The 21286-nt window shown below is 42.7% G+C and overlaps 1 protein-coding gene across 3 annotated transcripts in view; it reads right to left on the reverse strand.

Annotated features, from left to right (window-relative positions):
• The window catches only part of orc5 (origin recognition complex, subunit 5), a 132647-nt gene that overhangs the window by 13703 nt on the left and 97658 nt on the right, over positions 1–21286 (reverse strand). For all 3 annotated transcript variants that reach the window (XM_068059740.1, XM_068059741.1, XM_068059742.1), the window contains one exon: positions 21053–21163. In XM_068059740.1, the coding sequence (XP_067915841.1) occupies positions 21053–21163 (111 nt within the window). The remainder of the gene's footprint in view (positions 1–21052; positions 21164–21286) is intronic.

Consider the following 21286-nt stretch of genomic DNA (forward strand, 5'->3'; position numbering starts at 1 on the left):
CCCTGAATTTAGGGCGGCACAGTGGAGCAGTGGTTAGCACTGCAGCCTCACAGCTCCAGTGACCCGGGTTCAATTCTGGGTACTGCCTGTGTGGAGTTTGCAAGTTCTCCCTGTGTCTGCGTGGGTTTCCTCCCACAGCCAAAAAGACTTGCAGGTTGATAGGTAAATTGGCCATTATAAATTGCCCCTAGTATAGGTAGGTGGTAGGGGGATATAGGGACAGGTGAGGGTGTGGTAGGAATATGGGATTAGTGTAGGATTAGTATAAATAGGTGGTTAATGGTCGGCACAGACTCGGTGGGCCGAAGGGCCTGTTTCAGTGCTGTATCTCTAAATCTAAATCTAAAATCTAAATGTCTCCATATGTCCAACTGAGAATCTGGTGCCGTTTCTTCTCTTATTCTGTTTGACTTATGACTGATTGCAAAATAATAAAATCCGCTTAAATTAAAGAAAAGGACCACTGAATAGACATTTTTCAAACAGCAAACCCAAACTTCAGAGATTCTGTATGTGCTCAAGTGATGAAACAACTGGAGTAACTTCACAAAAATCATGTTCAGAAATCATTGTGAATCATCATCTCAACAACAGCAGGTGGAACTGCAAACATGACCTACCACAACTAAGTCACTTTAATTGAATGACAGATGAATGATGGTGCTAGATAGGTCACAAATGGAGACAATGTCACTGGTGCATTATCAGTTTTTTTTTTAACCTGCACTTTATGTATAAATCCAAAACATTTGCTTCTATTGAATTTGGAATTTTTAAATCAGCATGTATATTCCTAAAAAATGTAAGGCTAAAAATTAATTAGGAAATGGAATGCATGATTATATTATTTTCCCTTTCTATTGGCTCTTCATTTTGTAAGTGAGACGTTAAGTTAAATGCTATTCTAATCATGTTCCTGCATACTTTGATGACATCTATATACGATGTTGAAAGAACTTTTTTCATCAAATTATATAAACATTCCACCTCACCTGGAGACTCAGTGCCATTTAGCCAAGGATTATCCACACTCTCCCAATTCTACATTTGATCGTAGTTCACAGGCACAATGTGCTTGGCTGTTGCACAGTGTCCTGGTGATCAGGTTATTAAAAGGCTGCCAAAAAGTTAGAGATTATGCTAAATCTGAAGTCTGTGACAATCCAGTTTGAAGATGAATGCGGGGAGGAAAGCGGCACAGTGGAGCAGTGGAGCAGTGGTTAGCACCGCAGCCTCACAGCTGCAGCGACCCGGGTTCGATTCTGGGTACTGCCTGTGTGGAGTTTGCAAGTTCTCCCTGTGGCTGCGTGGGTTTTCTCCGGGTGCTCCGGTTTCCTCCCACAAGCCAAAAAGACTCGCAGGTGGGTAGGTAAATTGGCCATTATAAATTGCCACTAGTATAGGTAGGTGGTAGGGAAATATAGGGACAGGTGGGGATGTGGTAGGAATATGGGATCAGTGTAGGATTAGTATAAATGGGTGGTTGATGGTCGGCACAGACTCGGTGGGCCGAAGGGCCTGTTTCGGTGCTGTATCTCTAAACTAAACTAAGAGCTGATATTTGGAAATTGTAACGAAGGCATTATACTTAGAAGGAAGACATTTTACTTCCAATTATAATTAAAATGAAAGCCTATAAATGCTGAACCTTGCTGCCTGCAGCATAAGTGATTACCAGAAATGTACAAATGCTGAAATAAGCATAAATCTCTAGTAAAGGCATATACTTTGACCATAATTAAAAGTATAATGTGGTATTTCAATAACATGACAACACCTACCAGTTAGTAACCAGTTAAGTAACCAGTTAAACAATCATCCTTCAAATTCTTCCTCTCTGTGGCCTCTGAACTAGTAACACAGATGGTAGCAGTTGGATTTCCTGACTAATACATACTTCAAAAATACAGAACTAAAAATATTTTTAATACACAACTCTACCTCAATATAATTCCAGTCTTGAGGGACACGGGGAAATAACATTGCACTACTGACAGCCCTGTACAGTATATAATGAAGAATAGCAGTGTATTACAAGGGACCACTGTACATGATATACTTAAACCAGTCTGGGAATCACCTCCTGTTTCTGTAACTCAGAACTGAGAACGAAAAACAGATTGGTTTTTTTTCAGTCACAGCTCGATTAATGTTCTGCAAAATCTGCTTTCTCTTTAGAACCTCCATAATGCTTTCGCAGTATAAGCTTTGATTGTTTAGTATCAGTACAATACGAATGATAGGCACTGTTAGTACTACTATTATAGGTGTAAAGTTTGGACAAAGTGAAGTTATAACAAAATATTTAAATATCAGGAAGTGACCAATCCTTTCAAACTATAGATTGCAGTTTTTAAAAAACAAATATAGCCTAAATTGCATGCAGCAAGCTGCCAGTGAACACAAACTAGCATCAATTGCTTACGAAAAGTTCAGTAGCATCAATGGTACTTTACAGATGAATATCTGAATGTTTTGATAAGCATTGTTGATTAACTGCTGCTCAACTACAGGAACAGAACACAGTAAAAATATATACTTGAGTTTTGGGAACCAAGCAAAAATAGAACTATATAAAAAAATCTGTTGTACAAGGGTATCTAGAACTTACACTACAGATGTATTCAGAATCTGCAAGCAGTTCACAAAATTCAACAGCTTTTAGAAAACAATTTTTATTGACTGTGCTATACAGAAGATGCTACTTAGTTTGATTATTCTTGTGAGCTCCTTACTTGATCACACTGTTTGAGCACAAATCAAAATGGCCATGTTTATGAAAAAGGAACCAATTTAAAGTTGGACCCCAAATATTCTCAATTACCTGGGTAATCTCTCTATGTGCCATCTCAGCTTCAACAATTTGAAACTAGGGCACTCCATATCGTAGAGAAGTGCATTTCATCAGCCCAATGTTACATAGTATCTACTTTCCATGTACAAATGACTGCTTGAGAAAAAAAACAAATGCTAACCAGCATTTTCAACTCATTATGGGGACTAACATGTTATAATAAATACATGTCACCATTTTTAAATACATTTAATTATCAAATTACTACACCAAAAAGCATCAGTAGGGTCATAGCAGAAGAGTAAGGAATCAATTTTACCCCATCTGGTATCACAATATCAAGGGGATGACAACTGGACACGTTCTAAAATGGGCGTGCGATCCTCAGTCAGATTACACCCAAGTGATGAATTTGAAATTTACCCCCATTATGCCAAAGGAGTGCTGCATGTGATCATTTACTACCAATTATCCTTGGATGCATTGCTCACAGTCTGTGATTTTAAATAGCTTTTCAATAAACTATTTTGGTTTTAATATATTAAGTAGCAAAATAATTTATATATATATTTCAAAGGATTTTCAATACAGTACATCATTGAAAAGCATAGATTCAGCTTCTGACTTGTATATTGTACAAACTGTCAGCCAACAGGAGCAAGGATGCCTTGGTGCAATTACACAAGGCCTTGGTGAGACCACATTTGGAGTACTGTGTGCAGTTTTGGTCTCCTTATCTGAGGAAGGATGTTCTTGCTATGGAGGGAGTGCAGCAAAGGTTCAACAGACTGATTCTTGGGATGGCAGGACTGACGTATGAAGAAAAATTGGGTCGATTAGGCTTGCATTCGCTAGAGTTTGGGAGAATGAGAGGGGATCTCATAGAAACCTACAAAATTCTAACAGGACTGGACAGACCAGATGCAGGACGGATGTTCCTGATGGTGGGGGAGTCCAAGACCAGGGGTCACAGTCTCAGCATACGGGGTAAGCCGCTTAGGACTGAGATGAGGAGAGATTTCTTCACCCAGAGAGTGGTTAACCTGTGGCATTCTCTACCACGGAAAGCAGTTGAGGCCAAATCATTAAATATATTCAAGAAAGAGTTAGATATAGTTCTTAGGGCTAATGGGATCAAGGGATAAGGGGAGAAAGCAGGAACAGGTTACTGCGTTTGGATGATCAGCTGTGATCGTATTAAATGGTGGAGGAGGCTCGAAGGGCCGAATGGCCTACTCCTGCTCCTATTTTTCTATGTTCTAACATGCGTCATGTGGGCAGTATCCTTTCTGCTCGTTAAAAGCATCCTATGTTCCGTGACATTGTTCTCTATTATGGGTATTTTAAATATCGAACTGCTGCAATATAGCCTGACCAAGCGACTACATTTTATGCATAAGAAAAACATACACTGCCTCTGTGTGCATCAAATTCAGTGCTTTGTTGCAGGTATATGAAGGGCAGCTTTTCAAAAAAAGAAACTAGATTCCAATCTTTCTCCTCATCCCTTCATCATCCATGATAACTGACTTATTCCAATTTTGTGCAGAATACCCAACAGCTAATGTAGTTTTATGAAGTCATAGTTCTGATGAAGGGTCACTGACTTAAAACATTAACTCTGCTTCTCTCTCCACAGATGCTGCCAGACCTGCTGAGTATTTCCAGCATTTCTTGTTTTTATTTTATTATAGTCTTATGTTGTACAGTCTTGCTTTTTCATCTTTTTTTGGTCAATCACCTGACTACACATTCAGAATCGATTGAGCAATATCAAAATAATATAATCCGTGTACAAAAAACAGTGAAACTACATGAGATTTTTATGCATTATAGTCACACTGTCCCTGACATTTCAACTTTCCTGAATTCCAATGTTCCATACTATGTGACTAAGAATCTGAAGTTGATGTAAACTTTAAACTATTCACTGTTCCTTCCCTCAGTAAACAATCTATGCTTACTTAAATCTGGTAAACCACACTTCACTTGTAATAAATTATTTTCCTTGTTGTAATTTTCTCTTCTTGCTCATTGATTATTGCATTCACCTGCATGAAAGATTGTGCAATGACCTTTACGTCCCCTGCCCATAACATATTTTTCCAGTATAAAGTGGGGAAATCTTAACCCTCAAGGATGGGTAGGTGCAAAGTAAAATTTTTAAACCTCAAACCCGACCACTTCTGGTTTTAAAGGAAAAAACTCTCCATTGGTTGGAGTCAAAGGACGATGGTTATGTCTGTTGGAGGCCAAGCATTTCAGCCCCAAAAATATCGCTGTAGGAGTTACACAGGATAGTGTTCTAGGCCCAACTACCTTTAGCTGCTTCATCAGTGACCTTCCTTTTATCATGAGGTCAGAAGTCGGGATGTTCACTGATGATTACACAGTATTCAGTACCATTTATAACTGTTCAGATACTGAAGCAGTCCATACCCATATGCAGCAAACTTGTACAACATTCAGGCTTGGGCTGATAAGTAGCAAGCAACATTTGTGCCACACAAATGCCAGGCAATGACCGGGAGAATCTAACCATCTCTCCATGACATTCAATGGCAGTACCATTGCCGAATAACCAACCATCAACATCCCAAGGGGTTACCATTGACCAGAAACTTAATTAGAGCAGTCAAATAAATACTGTGATTACAAGAACAGGTCAGAGCCTGGGAATTCTGCAGTGAGTAACTCACCTCCTGACTCCCAAAGCCTATACACTAAACTACAATCAAATTATGTCTTGTTGATAATCATCATAGAATGCTAAACCCAATGGCCACAAAGTTGGGCTCAGTATCACCAGCTGTTTGAGCACTATCGGTGTTATCCGGGGAGCAAAATGGTGCCCATTGTGCATGCACACACTTCTGCCACAAATCAGGCCAGGTGCCATCTTGGTGAGTACCTGTGCAGCCAACATCTGCCAGAAGTATGTAGAGCAGGCTGATCATAACATCAATGAATTGACACCAGCGATGTTATTTTGGACCTCAATGCTCTAGCTGACGCTGTCTCAACCTTGCACATTAAGCAGTAGAAGGACCCTCACCAGCACTATTTAAAAGGGATCATCAATACTTACACATTAATTGCTGGCTGATTTCTTCTGGCTGTCGCTATGATTCCACAAGTGTTTGATGTTTTCCATCATTGTTTCAAGTTAGGGTGTGGCAGGTGTTGAAGGACTTTTTGCTGATTTCAAAGATTCTGCACAAACCAGCTGCTTGCAAACATGGGTACACTAGTAGGCACTCCTCTTGGAACACAGCATGACTGTGTGAATGAACAGAATCCACCCAGAGTGGAAGGAGGGAGGAGGAGGAGAATGGGTCTCAGCAGGAAGCCATATTCACCCAGGGTGTTCAGGAAGCAATTCTCTTACCACAACCTCAGCAAGGAACAATATGTGAGACATCTGCACTTCAATAAGGGCATCCTCACTGAAATCTGCCACCTGCTACAGCCACAACTGCAAGCTTAGAACAGGGCAAGGACCGCATTGCCAGTAGCTGTGAAGTGATGAGCTTTTATGCATCTGGCTGCTTCCAGGCTGGACCTTGAGATGTTTGCAACAGCTTGCTGTCCACTGTTGTGAAAAGGGAGGTCACTGAGGCCCTCCATTCAAAGACAGCTAACTAAATTTCCTTTTCACTTGCCAGAGATCAGCAGGCAAAGCGAACACACGACATTGCTAGGATTGCAGGCCTGCCCATGGTATAGGGTGCCACTGACTGCATACACATCGTTTTGCAGGTGCCACATGCCACCTCTGCCATAAACTGAAATTGAAAAGGATTCCACTCCCTCAATGTTGAGCTGATGTGTGACCACAGGCAGCAAATCATGCAGATCAATGTACTGTATACTGGCAGCGATCATGATGCCTTCATTTTGCAGCAATCTGCTGTGCCATATGCATTTGAGTCACCATGGCAAACCAAAGGGTGGCTACTGGACAAGGGCTAGCCACCAACATGACTCGTGACTCCGGAGCACAATTCATGCACACAAGGGAAGCCATGTTGCTATATGGAATTTCCACTATCTGGACCTCTCTGAAGACCTGCAGTACTTGTCACATCAAGTGTCCAAATATGAGGCAGTCTGCTGCATGCTGCAAATGTAGCAAATGTAACCCCACTATTTAAGAAGGGAGTGAGAGACAAAAGAGAATTGCAGACCTGTTAGTTTGACGTCAGCAGTGGGTAACATGTTAGAATCTATTATAAAGGATGTGATAACTGGACACTTGGAAAATAATGATATGATTGGGGAGAGTCAATATGGATTTATGAAAGGGAAATCATGTTTGAAAACCTGTTGGGAGTTTTTTTTTTGAGGATGTTACTGGTAGCACAGATAAAGGAGAACCACTGGATGTGGTGTACTTGGATTTTCAGAAGGCTTTTGATAAGGTTCCACACAGGAGGTTAGTAAACAAAATTAGAGCACATAGGATTGGAGGTAACATACTATAATGAATCGAGAATTGGTTGACAGACAGAAAACAGAGAGTAGGAATAAACGGTCATTCGCAGGATGGCAGGCTGTTACTAGTGGGGTACTGCAAGGATCAGTGCTTGGGCCACAGCTGTTCACAATATATATATATATGTGTCAGTATCAGAGCTGGTGGCTGAGAGTATAAAATCAAGTGACAGTGCTGTCACTTCATCATCACTCCCTTCTTGGTGTTCCTCCACTGCCTGGTCAGGGTGCACCTCTTTGGTATTTGAAAGATAAAAGGCAAACGGGTAAGGCTGTGGTGAAGGGAGTGAGTGGGGGGAGGGAGTGGGCATGTAAATCAGAAGATTGTGGGGTTAGAAGGAAGTGGAATGCAAGGAGGATAAGGTATGAACATATTCTAATGTTCAACAGTTCCAGCCCTGCCACTAGGCATGGCCTCAGCAATGGCCGTTCCAATAATGGCCAGCACCGACTCCTACATGGGGGTTAGGACAAACAGGCTTGCCTATCCCCCTCCAGTTAGTTCCTGCTGCCTCCAGTTGTGTGCTACCTTGTCCTACAAAAGAGATGGGAGTGTATCAGTGAATGTCATTCAATTTGTTTGGGTGATGTAGCTGTTATGGTTGAATAACTAGCATTGTGTGCAATCTGTGAGGTGCAGGCATGTGGCTTGCAGCATTGCTAAGTGTGAGAGGGTGAGGTGAAACATATGAACTGTAGGTATGAGTTCCAAGTGATAAGACATTGCTGGTAGATGAGCGATGGGGGTTTGGCCATTCCCAAAGCCTTCCCGCCCCCGCTGCAATTTTATTTGGGGCGGCGAGAAATGGCCCGCCCGCTCCAGCCCAATCAAGGCCCTTAAGTGGCAAATTAACTGCCACTTAAGAGCCTCCTCCCACTACTGCAGGTATTTTACCCTTGGCAGCCAGAGGACAAAGGCCCCAGGAACCCCACCTGGTAACACCAGGTGGCCTTCTTGCAGCTGGGTGGGGAGGGGTGCTCCTGATCAGGCACCCTGTGCCTATGGAGGGCCACCCCCGAAGCCCCAACCATCCCCAACGCACAACACCCCCTTGCCTTGCTGGACCCGGCCGATTGTGCCCAGCGAGACCCCAAAATCATACCCGAGTTCTGGGGCCGTGCTTCCTCTTGCCTCCGATGGCTGGGTGTAGTCCCAGCAGTGGCCACCGGGAGCTGATCAGCAGGCCATCGGCTCCATTAGGCGGAACTTCCTACCTCTAGAAGGTGTAAGTCCCACCCAAGACCAATTAAGGGCCTGGGGGTGGAAACATCCCAGCGCGGCTCCCCAGTCCCGGTCAAGGCAGGCTCGCCACCGACTTTTTGGCCAGTGGTGGGGCCTCCGCCCAATGTAAAATTCTGGCCATGAGCTATCTCAGGCAACATTACATGAATGCATGGAAGTCAGGTTCCAGGTATGCACTGATGGCACCCAACTTTATGGGTCCTCCACCACCCTCGATTCCATGACTGCCACAGTGTTATCCAACAGCAAATCATGAAAGAAACAGGACTTCCTGGAGCCCAACACTGACAGGACTGAAGCCATTCTATTTGGCTTGGAAGCTTTGTGCCTTAGGTACCATTTCTAGTCCTCTGAATTTCTATGTACTGTTCAATTCTGAACTGAGTTTCCAACCAGACATCTGACCAGGGCTAAGACTGTCTACTGTCAATTTTGATGTCTGAAGTTCACCCTATATACACCACAACTTACGTCAAAATTTAACATTTAGATTCTAAGTCCCGCATACCTGTCACACCTATGCCCACCAACCTCCACCAATTCCTGTCCCCCACATTTTAAAGACACTTTAACAACAAGATTTCTTTGTCAATACAGACTGATCTAAATACATTCTTTAGAAGTAAAGCTACTTTTGGAGCATTCTGCGGCAAGTAAGCCTGCCACTTGGCTTGTGGGGTTCTTTGGAAGAGTGTTATCCCACAATTGGCTTTCAGCTATAGCTGATGCTTCCTAAAATATACCAGTATATTCAACATGTTCAGCAAAGGGGAACTCTCCTGCACAAGAAAGCTCATCAGATTCACCTGAAAATCCACAGTAAGATATTTGACAAAAACTAAACTCTACCGTGTTGTGAGTTGCTTGGAATAAAAGAGCACTTCAACTTCATAACTTAAGTGCTTTACAATATGCAAATTATCTACCAGTAGAAATGTATTTCTTTTCATAAAGACTTCGGGTCTCCTGCAAATAGACTAAATCTAAAGCACTATATACATCAGCCAAAGCACAGGTGTCTACTTAAGCTGTAATGTCAGAGGTTCTTGTACAAAAACTCATTTCTCTGACAAAGGTATCATCAGTACAAGTTTGGAAGTAGTCTGGGACAACATCTGCACTTTTGCCCCACAGGACTTTGAAACAGATGGTCTGCATTTCCACAGATCACTGACATTGCATAGCCAATGCCTAATTCACCTGCATACTAGGGATGAACTTTAGGTTGATTGCCTATCCTTTCAGCTAAATACAGAGAGATTTAATGCATTAAAATGGCCAAAAGAGATTTGCTCGGGGAAATTATAATTTATCCTTTCCCTTCTTTACTAGAACTCCAGTTGGTTATCTTAAATCTCCAGGTGTATCAAAGAAAGTATACTGAATAAGCATATGTCTATTGGGGCTGCCATGGGACGGTGGGCTCTTAGATACCGGATTAAATCTAAGAGATTTAGGACAAAGAGCAGGACTTATTTTTTTAAATATAAACAGAGGGTTGTGAGGCTGTGGAATGCACTGCTGGAATTAGTGATTAAAGAAAAATCATAACTTCTAAAATAGGTTAGATAGGTGGTTGAAGAAAAGGGCGTTAAAAAGAGGGAACGGGGCAGGCAAATGTGGACGACTATTCAGGTGGTGGATAAACAAACTGGTTGGGATGAATGTTTTCGTGCTGTAATTTCTATGTTTCTAATTTTAGCTCTGCGTTGTTAAGACAGTTGACAGGGCATTTTCATATGAGATTAAGGCAAAAAGAATAAATGCTTATATAAATTTAACTAAGTTGAGATCAACCTTTAAAGCAATTAGTCTTAAAGAAATTGCATATATCTGGTTATTCTGAAACTGCATGTCTGTATCTACGGAAACATTTAGAACAATCATTCCAGATGGTAGGTTATTTGCCATCAGAAAGCTGGATCTTTTCCCAGCTAAAAGAATTTATGAATTATAATATTCTAAATATAGCAGGGAAATGCATAATCTTTCATACAAGTTCACAGTTCATTTTTGCAGCAGAAAGTAAACGAGTGATCAAAAGTTTCCTTAAGCCAGGAAATAATTTCAAGTAAAAATGCAAAGATGCATTTGATGGTCTGGGATTAAAAAGTCAAAAACCAGGGAGATTATTTAATGCCTAATTTGAATAAATTTCATGCATCTAAAAGGACGTGTGAGTGATATGCAAGGTGATCATGGCTGATTTCCAGAGGTGACCACAAACAAATCTGTAAAGTCACCCTCGGTCATTCAAGAACTACAATATAAAAGGTACACCCCAAGTAGGAAGAAAGCAAACTAATACCTGTTCATGCACCAAGAAGGCATTTTGCAAAATTGCTTTAGATCTTAGAATTCATTAAATTTATTGTGCGGATGGAATATATCGCACTGAAACCATGTTTTTTTTTTAGTGAGTGTAGCTAACTGAAGGAGGAAAAGCAGAAGGAAGAAACTTCTCCAGTTGATATTAAAATCTTGTTTACTTTAAAACAATGCCAAAAGAATTTGCAGCACACACTCTTGTCAATTCACCTGAGAGTATTTTGGGAGTAGCAATAATAGTAACCTTGCTAAATATGAAACTGTCAATTTCTCAGCTGAAAGTGACAATGTTGTTTAGAAAATAAAATGGGGGGAAAAGATAGGAAATAATTTTTTTTTTAATCTGAGTAATTTATTTTTCTCCACAACTACCACACTAACGTATGGAAAACAATTTCCATGAAGTTTCCAACAACGTAACAGGAAAATAGTGCATGATGCAGAAATATTTCTATGTCCAATTATCAAATTTGGTTTCAAAAAATTAATCCACAGAAGCTGTAATATTGTCTTAACCTAAATCTGCTAACCTTGCTTTCAAAATATGCTTAATGATGCCAAAGTAACCTTAAAAAAAAAGTCATCTCTCTGTCATGTAGATTTTAATAAACCAAATCATTTGGCTCCTGCTGCATGGACTGCATTCTAAACAAAGAAATTATTTAATCTCTTACCCCAGTGACTATGGTGATAATGCTGCATTAATAATCAATAGTAAGGAGCGCTACAATTTTATTTATTCAATGTATTTAACCATGGGAGGGGAGGGGACGGGAGGCAGAAGTCAGTTTCCAATTAAATTTTTGCCCAAACTTAAAGTATTTGCCAACACGGATAAAGCAACACCATCCTTTCAGTAGTTTGACTTAAAGATATAGGACACCAGTACTTGAACACTTTTTATTCATTTGTTGGATGTGGGCGTCGCTGGCTAGGACAGCATTTATTGCCCATCCCTAACTGCCCTCGAGAAGGTGGTGGTGAGCTACCTTCTTGAACCGCTGCAATCCTTGGGGTGTAGGTACACCAAAGTGCTATTAGGAAGGATTTTGACCCAGTGACAGTGAAGGAACGGTGATATAGTTCCAAGTCAGGATGGTGTGTGGCTTGGAGGGGAACTTGCAGGTGGTGGTGTTCCCACGCATCTGCTGTCCAACCTTTTCAGGTGGAGGGCCACATTATAATTTTTGCTTGCCTCGGGGCACCGACGAGCAAATTTCGAAAGATAAAGGCATTAAAAATTTATCCTACAATCAAAACAACAAATGTGCATTTTTGCGAAGATGCTTTCAATGAGAAGGCTAATTTATTGACTTACTTTCTCATCACTACATTGAATACTGATTTAGTGACATACCTGGCATTGTTTTTCTTGCAAAAGTAGTCAATCTCTGCCCGCAATTGATGTAGCGATGCACAGTATTCTGGATAGATTTCCATCTGTCAGGAGACCTTGATATCTCAGTCGGTGTCTGTCTCGCTTTCCCCCTCTCTCCCTCTCGGATCAGTAAGACTAGGGGACACAGATTGAAAGTTTGGGGCAAAAGATGCAGGGGGATTATGAGGAGGCACCTTTTTCTTTTAAACAAAGCAAGTGGTAATGACCTGGAATACTCTGCCCACAGGGTGGTGGAAGCTGAGACAATCAATGACGTCAAGAGGAAGTTTGATGGCCACCTGAGAGAAATGGACTTGCAGGGATATGGGGATCAAGCCAGGGAGTGGGACTGAATGCATAGCTCCATGGAGATGTGGAATGGACTCAAGGGGAAGAATGGCCTCCTTCTGTGCCATAAATGACACTATGACTCTCTCTTCCACCCTCCCTCTCTGTCTCTCTCCACCCCCCCCACCATGTCTCCCGTGTTTCCCGCTCCACGCTCACTGATCCCTGCAGCAGCCATTCCTACAAACGGATACTTGCCATGCCTGTATGATTTAAGTTGGGGCGAGTAGAGGTGGGAACCTGCCCAGTGTGCAGGATATTTACTGAACTGCATGAAAGCAGCAGGGGTGGTGGATCCCAGGACGCCTGCGCTGCATTCCATCAATCAGCGCTAACGTTGCCTGGGCAGCTCCCGTCAGTCAGAGTGACCAATCACAGACAGGGATCCTCCTGCCTGTCAGACACAGGTTCCGCCTACACCCTCGGCCTGATATACCTGGGAGCAGTCAATCAGAGCTGAGCCACAGGCAGATTGGCAGGCCGGATGGAAACCTTTGGTGGGCCGGATTCTAGCCCGCAGGCCGGATGTTGGACAACCCTGTTCTAGGTGGTAGAGGTAGTGGGTTTGGAGAAAGTGAATGTTGAAGGTGGTGGCTGGGGTACTAATCAAACGGGCTGCTTTGTCCTGGATGATGTCGAACTTCTTGAGTGTTGTTGGAGCTGCACCCATACAGGCAAGTGGAGAGTATTCCATCACACTCCTGACTTGTGCCTTGTAGATAGTGGACAGGCATTGGTGAAACAGGAGGTGAGTTACTCACCATAGAATTCCCAGCCTCTAACCTGCTCTTATAGCCACAGCATTTATGTGGCTGGTCCACTTCAGTTTCTGGTCAATGGTAACCACCAGGATGTTGACAGTGGGGGATTCAGCGATGGTAATGCCATTGAATGTCATGGGAAGATGGTTAGATTCTCTCCTGTTTGAGATGGTCATCGTCTGGCACTTGTATGGTGCGAATGTTACCTGCCACTTATCAGCCCAAGCTTCGATGCTGTCCAGGTCTTGCTGCATACAGACACGGGCTGCTTCAGTATCTGAGGAGTGGCGAACATCCACACTTCTGACCTTATGATGGAGGGAAGGCCACTGATGAAGCAGCTGAAGATGGTTGGACCTAGGACACTACCCTGAGGAACTCCTGCAGTAATGCCACACTCGGTCATAAGCTGCCTTGATGTCCAGGGCAGTCACTCTCACCTCACCTCTGGAGTCCAGCTCTTTTGTCCATGTATGGACCAAGGCTGTAATGAGGTCAGGAGCTGAGTGGCCCTGGCAGAACCCAAACTGAGCGTCAGTGAGCAGGTTACTGCTTGATAGCACTGTTGATAACTCCTTCCATCACAACACTGCACTATTTAGGGCGTTACTTACATCAACTAGGCTGCAGCAGCAATAGTTTTTAGTAATCTAGCATTAAAATATATATATATATTTTAAAAAATCAATCTAAATTGAGCCTGTCATGGTGACTAACTCAAGCAATTTTCTACATGCTCATTGGGCCTTACAATGGTCATAGTCAGAGAGACACAGCACTGAAACAGGCTCTTCGGCCCACCGAGTCTGTGCCGACCAACCACCCATTTATACTGCTCCTACATTAATCCCATATTCCCTACCACATCCCCACCTTCCCTCAATTCTTCTACCACCTACCTACACTAGGGGCAATTTACAATGGCCAATTTACCGATCAACCTGCAAATCTTTGGCTGTGGGAGGAAACCGGAGCACCCGGCGGAAATGCACGCGGTCACAGGGAGAACTTGCAAACTCCGCACAGGCAGTACCCGGAACCAAACCCGGGTCGCTGGAGCTGTGAGGCTGTGGTGCTGACCACTGCGCCACTGTGCATAGTGTTGAAACTTCAAGTGTTTGACGGGGTGAGTTACTTTTGTTTACAAATTAAGTGTTAAGTATATGTGTGTTTCTTCGTCTCTTCTTTCTTGCTGGGGCACATGGCAACCTCCACCTCCAGTAATTATTTCAATTGCACTTATAAACCGCCTTTTTAGGGGTGCTCATTTAGGTCGGATTCCAGCCGACTCCAAATATTTACACTACTAGAACTGACTTCTTATCCAGCCCCAGGCTCAAACTCACAAGAACAGGATTCTGTCTCTGGGAAGAAACCAATTGCTGACCTAAAAACCACAATAAAGGGGTTTTAAAGAGCAAGTCACAAAAATAATGCATAGACGTTGGGTGCCACATAGTGGTGTGAAGGAATATAACATGTTTTGTAACAAACAGGAACTGTGAATTTGAAAATTCACAATGATTATTAACGCTGCAAGCTGAAAATTGAACATACAGCACAAAATAAAGCAACCAGCACAAACCAAAGCATTAAGGAAGTATTGTAGCATTAGAGCTGGTGAAAATGGGAAGTAGTGACTAAGGAAATCAGATTTTTACATTACTATACAAAGACATACTAATCAATATTACATTTCAAAATGTAACCTAACTCAAAAATATTCATTTAATGTTTACTGAAGGAAATGAGATATATTGGGATACGTAATGGACTGATTACTAAATAGTATGGATGAAAAATGAATTGTACTCTGCATTAGGTGATCCATATGCATTAACTAGACAAAGAGCTGAACTTCTGCACCCATTCATCAATGAGCAGGAAATCCAGTCCATGTGCATATCTCCTCACATAAAACCAATAACCACACTATAGCTCCTATGAGGCAATGAGCAGCCCAACCTCCACTACAATGCATGTGCAGAGGGTACAAATGTCCTGTGAGGCTGATGGAGAGAAAACCAAGCAACTAGATTTCAGCTCCTACAAACCACAACACAGCCCCAAGCTCTGGACGTGCTTCTTCCCTCCCTTTGATGCTGTAGCAAACACAAGACCCACACTTTGCCGTTCACTTCCTCTACCAACCACAACTTGTCTCCCTAGCTCACTCTCCTGATTTTCAGTCCATGCTTAATCTTGTCCTGCTTTCCAGATGGACCACACTCCAGCTCTCTCCATACATCTGGTTCAATCCATATGTCGTTTCAACCCTGCACCCATTCCGGCCCTGGACTTCACTGCTCTCCACCCTGCTGTATTTCCCAGCTTGCTCTTTCCATCCTCTTCTAAAGGAAAGCACAGTAGACATGTGGGTGTTTTAACTGAAAAAAACAAAGGTTTGGGGCAGTTAAACTGTGGAAAAACTGTTACCAGACCCAAACTTGCCTACTTCTGGTTTTAATCAAGTATGGCTGCAAGCCTCATTCTCATTTTCAGCTTTAGCTCTGGTTGGCTGGGTTTCCCAAGCGTTGAGAAACCCAGCAGCTTCACTGAGGTGAGGACTTGTGGCTTCAGGAGGTAAGCGCCCTTACACCAACCTTCTAGAACCAGGTACCAGCCTGCGGAGCCTCCTTAATCGGGCACCACCACCCCGCATTCCTCCCCCAGGCCCCCGTTATGTTCTCTCCCCACCCCCACACCCCAACCAACACCAGGCCTCTTATCTCCCCGTCCCCCCCCCAGAGATTGGCAGCCCACTCAACTGACTCCCTCCCTTCCCCCACAACACCGACACGGACTTACCTGGTCCTGTGGCCGTCAGTGACCTGTTCCTGTCTCTATTTCACTGCAGTCTTTCCCTACTTTGCTCAATTAACTTAAAGGGGAAATGCTGCACAACAAATTTGTTTCTTCACGACATAAACTGTAAATCTTCAGTGAGAAGAGCGACACTCAAAATTCGATTGCACTTATAAACAAAATTCGATGCATGGATAGAAATTCTGGTTACTAAACAAGTTCCCTGAAGAAGGTCGTTTAAAGACTAATTAGCAGTATGCATCAAAAGATTGTGAAGTTCAACTGCGTGCATTGTATCTTAAATAATGAGATAGGACTTCGAAATTGTTTTCAATTTAATCATCTTCACTTAAAATGTACTTAATTTACTAACTGAAGTTGAATGTGTTAAAAGATGCATAATTAATTGTATTAGTGCTTAATATTTATTACACAGAAACATTGGGATTTTTCACTTTTCATATCACATTATTCCAGTAAAGTTAGAGAAAGAGGCAATTAAACCTCAGCAGTTCTTCCAAACCTTGTGGCAGTGGCACAAATTCTGATCTGGGGCAAGATTAATAAGGCTTTGCTGATGTTTCCATCAGGGTAAATTTATTGTAATGTGAACTAGATTGAACTTACTTTAACCTCCATTCCGTGTTCACATTGTATTTGTCATGAAATGGTATAAACTTTTTTACAAACTGGAATAAGGAAAATGGTGTGTCATTGTGACTAATGAGAGTGAGCTGGGGTCAGACACACGTTGCTGAAGTGTGACTGTTCGCTGCTGAAGGAGGAAAGAGATGAGGAAAAAGATGTGAGGGAGGGAAAAGAAAAAAATTCATCAAATTCAACAGTATAAAAATCGAACAGGGACTCTACAGAGCTCGAATGGCTCAACTATTAAATGGAATGCCTCACTGGGCCACGAGGGGAGACCTGAGCAGGGAAGCAGCTGAAGTAAACCATCATCCCATGGTTTTAAGGTTTTAAACTATTCAAGTAATCCCCATACCCCGGATGCTTCCTGAGAAAAGAAGGAGCAAAGTAGAGAGAGGGATAAGTGGGGCATTTTCAAGTTGACAGGCTGTAACTTGTAGAGTGCCATATAGATCAGTGGTGGGGCCCCAGCAATTTACAATAATTAATGACTTAGATGAAGAGACAGAGTAATGAATCCAAGTTTGCTAGCAATACAAAGCTAGGAGGGAATGTTAGCTTTGAGAAGGACACAAAGAGGCTGCAAAGAGATATGGGCGGGTTAAGTGAGTGGGCAACAAGGCGGCAGATGGATTATAATGTGGGGAAGTGGGAGGTTGTAAGAAGAGAAAAGCAGAACATGCTCAGAGAGATTTGTACACTCGTACAAGGAACACAAAAGGTTAGCGTGCAGGTATAGCAAGCAATTAGGAAAGCAAATAGCAAGTTGTCTTTTATTGCAAACTGACTGGAGTAGAAGAGGGAAGTCTTGCAATAATTGTATAGGACTTTGGGGATACCACAACTGGAGTACTATGTGCAGTTTTGGTCTCCATATCTAATGAAGGATATACTTTCCTTGGAGGGGGTACAGCAAAGGTTCACTAGATAGATTCCTGGAATGACAGGGTTGTCCTAGGATGAGAAGCTGAGTAAACTGCCTTATACTTTTTGGGGTTTAGAAGAATGAGGAGATGATCAAATTGACTCATACAATATTCTGAAGAGGTTTAACAAGGTAGAGAGGTTGTTTCCACTGGCTAGGGAATTTTTTTAAAATTTGTTCATGAATGTGAGCATTGCTGGCAATGGTGCCCATCCCTAAAACATGGTGGCTGAGTCTCAGGATAAGGGGTCGATCATTTTGGACTGAAATGAGGAGAAATTTCTTCAGTCAGAGAGTTTGGAATCTTTGGAATTCTCTACCCCAGAGGGTTGCAGATGCTTCACTTTTGAGTATATTTAAGGCTGGGATAGACTCTCAGGGAATAAAGGAATATGGGGTGCAGGCAGGAAAGTGGAGTTGAAGTAGATGATCAGCCATGATTGTACTGAATGGTGAATCACGCTCGAGGGACCAAATGGTCTACTCCTATTTATGTTCTCGCTTCACCACTATTTTAAAGTTCTTTATTTAAAGAGCTTTTGTCACCACACACTTTCAATTTGAGGTCCGAACAATCAATTTGTGAAACACAGAATTGCACACTCAGGTGCAGATCATAATTGTGCCAGTCCTCTCTAATTGGTCAGGAAACTCAAAAGAGTAATGCTAATGCCATGGCTGGGTTAAAAAGCCACTGCAAAACACACTCCACAAACTTTCGCTACAGACCTCCCCACTGTGAGCGAGTTCGAAAGTTAAAATTCTGCCTAATGTTTTACAAACAGAGTGGGGGGCGGGGGGGAGACAGTAAGGGAGAAGCTGGGAGGAGGAGGAGTGGGGGGGGGGGGGAGGAAAAGAGAGAGGGGGGGGAAAAGAGAGAGAGGGGGGGGAAAAGAGAGAGAGGGGGGGGAAAAGAGAGAGAGGGGGGGGAAAAGAGAGAGAGGGGGGGGAAAAGAGAGAGAGGGGGGGGAAAAGAGAGAGAGGGGGGGGAAAAGAGAGAGAGGGGGGGGAAAAGAGAGAGAGGGGGGGGAAAAGAGAGAGAGGGGGGGGAAAAGAGAGAGAGGGGGGGGAAAAGAGAGAGAGGGGGGGGAAAAGAGAGAGAGGGGGGAAAAGAGAGAGAGGGGGGAAAAGAGAGAGAGGGGGGAAAAGAGAGAGAGGGGGGAAAAGAGAGAGAGGGGGGAAAAGAGAGAGAGGGGGGAAAAGAGAGAGAGGGGGGAAAAGAGAGAGGGGGGAAAAGAGAGAGGGGGGAAAAGAGAGAGGGGGGGAAAAGAGAGAGGGGGGGAAAAGAGAGAGGGGGGGAAAAGAGAGAGGGGGGGAAAAGAGAGAGGGGGGGAAAGAGAGAGGGGGGGAAAAGAGAGAGGGGGGGAAAAGAGAGAGAGGGGGGGAAAGAGAGAGGGGGGGGGAAAGAGAGAGGGGGGGAAAGAGAGAGGGGGGGAAAGAGAGAGGGGGGAAAGGAGGAGTGGACACGGGAGAGGAGTGGGGGATGGGGTGGGTGATAGGTGTTGGGTTGGAGGCGCTCTGTTGGATTTTATATGGCAGTTGCCCCAGATGGCAGGCTAAGTATGGAGCTGCCAGCTGATTTTGGAAAATTCACAAATGTCTGTAGTGTCGGCTCCATGGGCACAATGTGAAAGGAATTGCCTGGATTGCCGGCCCACAAATTTCCTATCCACCTGCTGTCTGTTTGGAGAGTATTAGTTTGCAAATCTTAGCACAATGCTGCCACCCAGTGTTATAGTTATTTAATGCACCAGTATAAAATTAGCAAACAAACAATAATATTTAGTTACATAAATCAAACATAGCCAACTCTAGGCCCAAATCCAGTCTGCTTCCCAGTTTCAAACAGCCTAAAGAATGCATGATTTTAAAAAACAGAAGAGAGCTGTTAGAAACTGCTTATTTTCCATTCAGGAAAGAAATAGACCAAAAGCCCTGCAACCATTTCAATGGGAATACAGGGAGTTGACAATCACAGTCAGCCGTGACGTTCCACACTCTGCACTGCTCTCCCAGGCAAGATTTCCACAGAAGGCAACTTTGTACTAGAATGGTTCTGTCAGGTGAGGGGTATCTGTTATGGTAAGATATGATTTACGATGCCAGCCAGCTGTGCTGTCTGTTTTTTGCCCAAGCCCTAAATTACTAGATTCCTTTTGCTGGGGGGGGCGGGGTGGGGAGGGGGCGAATGATTTTCATTAATAGCTATCATCTCACTCATTGTGGCTCTGCGATGAGATGATGAAGAAAAGATCAAGCCTCATCATACAGCACCTTAGAACAGCCCTCAACAAAAGGCAAAGAATGTCAGTACCCCTATTGCCAACAGATTATGGAAAGCCAACAACCACTCAGACTACTCCCAGCTCCAGAATAGATCTGAGAGTTTGCAGGCTTTGCGTGGCATCCCTAGACTTGGAATTCCCTGGAGCTGTTAGCAGTCTAAAAGGTTAGTACAGTGCAATTACAAGCTAATTGTACCAGTAATCATGATCCCACTGTGCCCTCTTCACTGAAAATACAGCAGTTTTTTTTCCCCATAGGATACTGTGTGCCAGGGAAACGTTGAAAACTTTTTCAATTCAAGCACTCCCTTTATTGAGTGAATGTACCGGAGACTTCCAACTAGTCTCTATAAAATAGTTTAGAAAAGTTGTCCATTAATTTTGAACCTATAATTATTGTACTTTAAACACAAATTGAAAATGTAAGTGGTCAGAAATGTGGGAGTAATCAGACACAAATTTATTAAAACATTAGGTTCCCTGTACCATTAGGTACCAATACGGTTTAACTCTAATCTTAAATACATTAATACACAATTTGCAATTTCTGAAGCGTGAGAAGACAAGTTTCCATTTGCTCTACTGATAAAAGTACATCTATTATTGATACACTGAGGAAGGAGTAACAATTGAATCCAGAAAACTTTCTATTTGTCAAAAAATGATTCCATTAATATGCACCCAAACATCTTCAATGTAAACTAGTACACTGTATTAGCATAATAACTCTGTAGATTGCAGAGATAATTACTCAGTTATAAGAGAAAGAATATGCAATATAAGTACTACTTCTTTGGATTCAACAGATATGGAGCATGAAATTGTGTAGGCCACAAAAAAGGTTTCATTGCCAGATTAAACATTACAGTACCAAGTTTTCATAACATTAGTATTACATACTCTAAGTCAACTTTCAACATGCTTTCAAAAATTGTCCCAATTGGTTTCACATTCTTGGAGTGGTGCAACCTTTTCATCTGAAAGTGTAACATTTTCAAGCTTTTCCCATGGAACCAGTTAACATTGATATATTCCAAACTCACCTGAGAGAAAATATTTGCAGTGGGAGTCACTCTGCTGTCGACAATGCTGTAGAAAATTGCCAACAACCTATCCAGTGGGAATGGTTTGGGGCCAAGGAGGTGATTGCTGGTCTGTAAGAAACAAGGATAATTAGACTGATCTGTCTTCGTAATAATGCATCAAGGGACATTATGTGCCTGCAAGCCAATTAAGAGAACAGCCACTCGTTTATGTAATTCATTTTCTTAAGCTGT

Source organism: Heterodontus francisci, chromosome 27, assembly GCF_036365525.1.
Source record: "Heterodontus francisci isolate sHetFra1 chromosome 27, sHetFra1.hap1, whole genome shotgun sequence".
Taxonomy (NCBI): Eukaryota; Metazoa; Chordata; class Chondrichthyes; order Heterodontiformes; family Heterodontidae; genus Heterodontus; species Heterodontus francisci.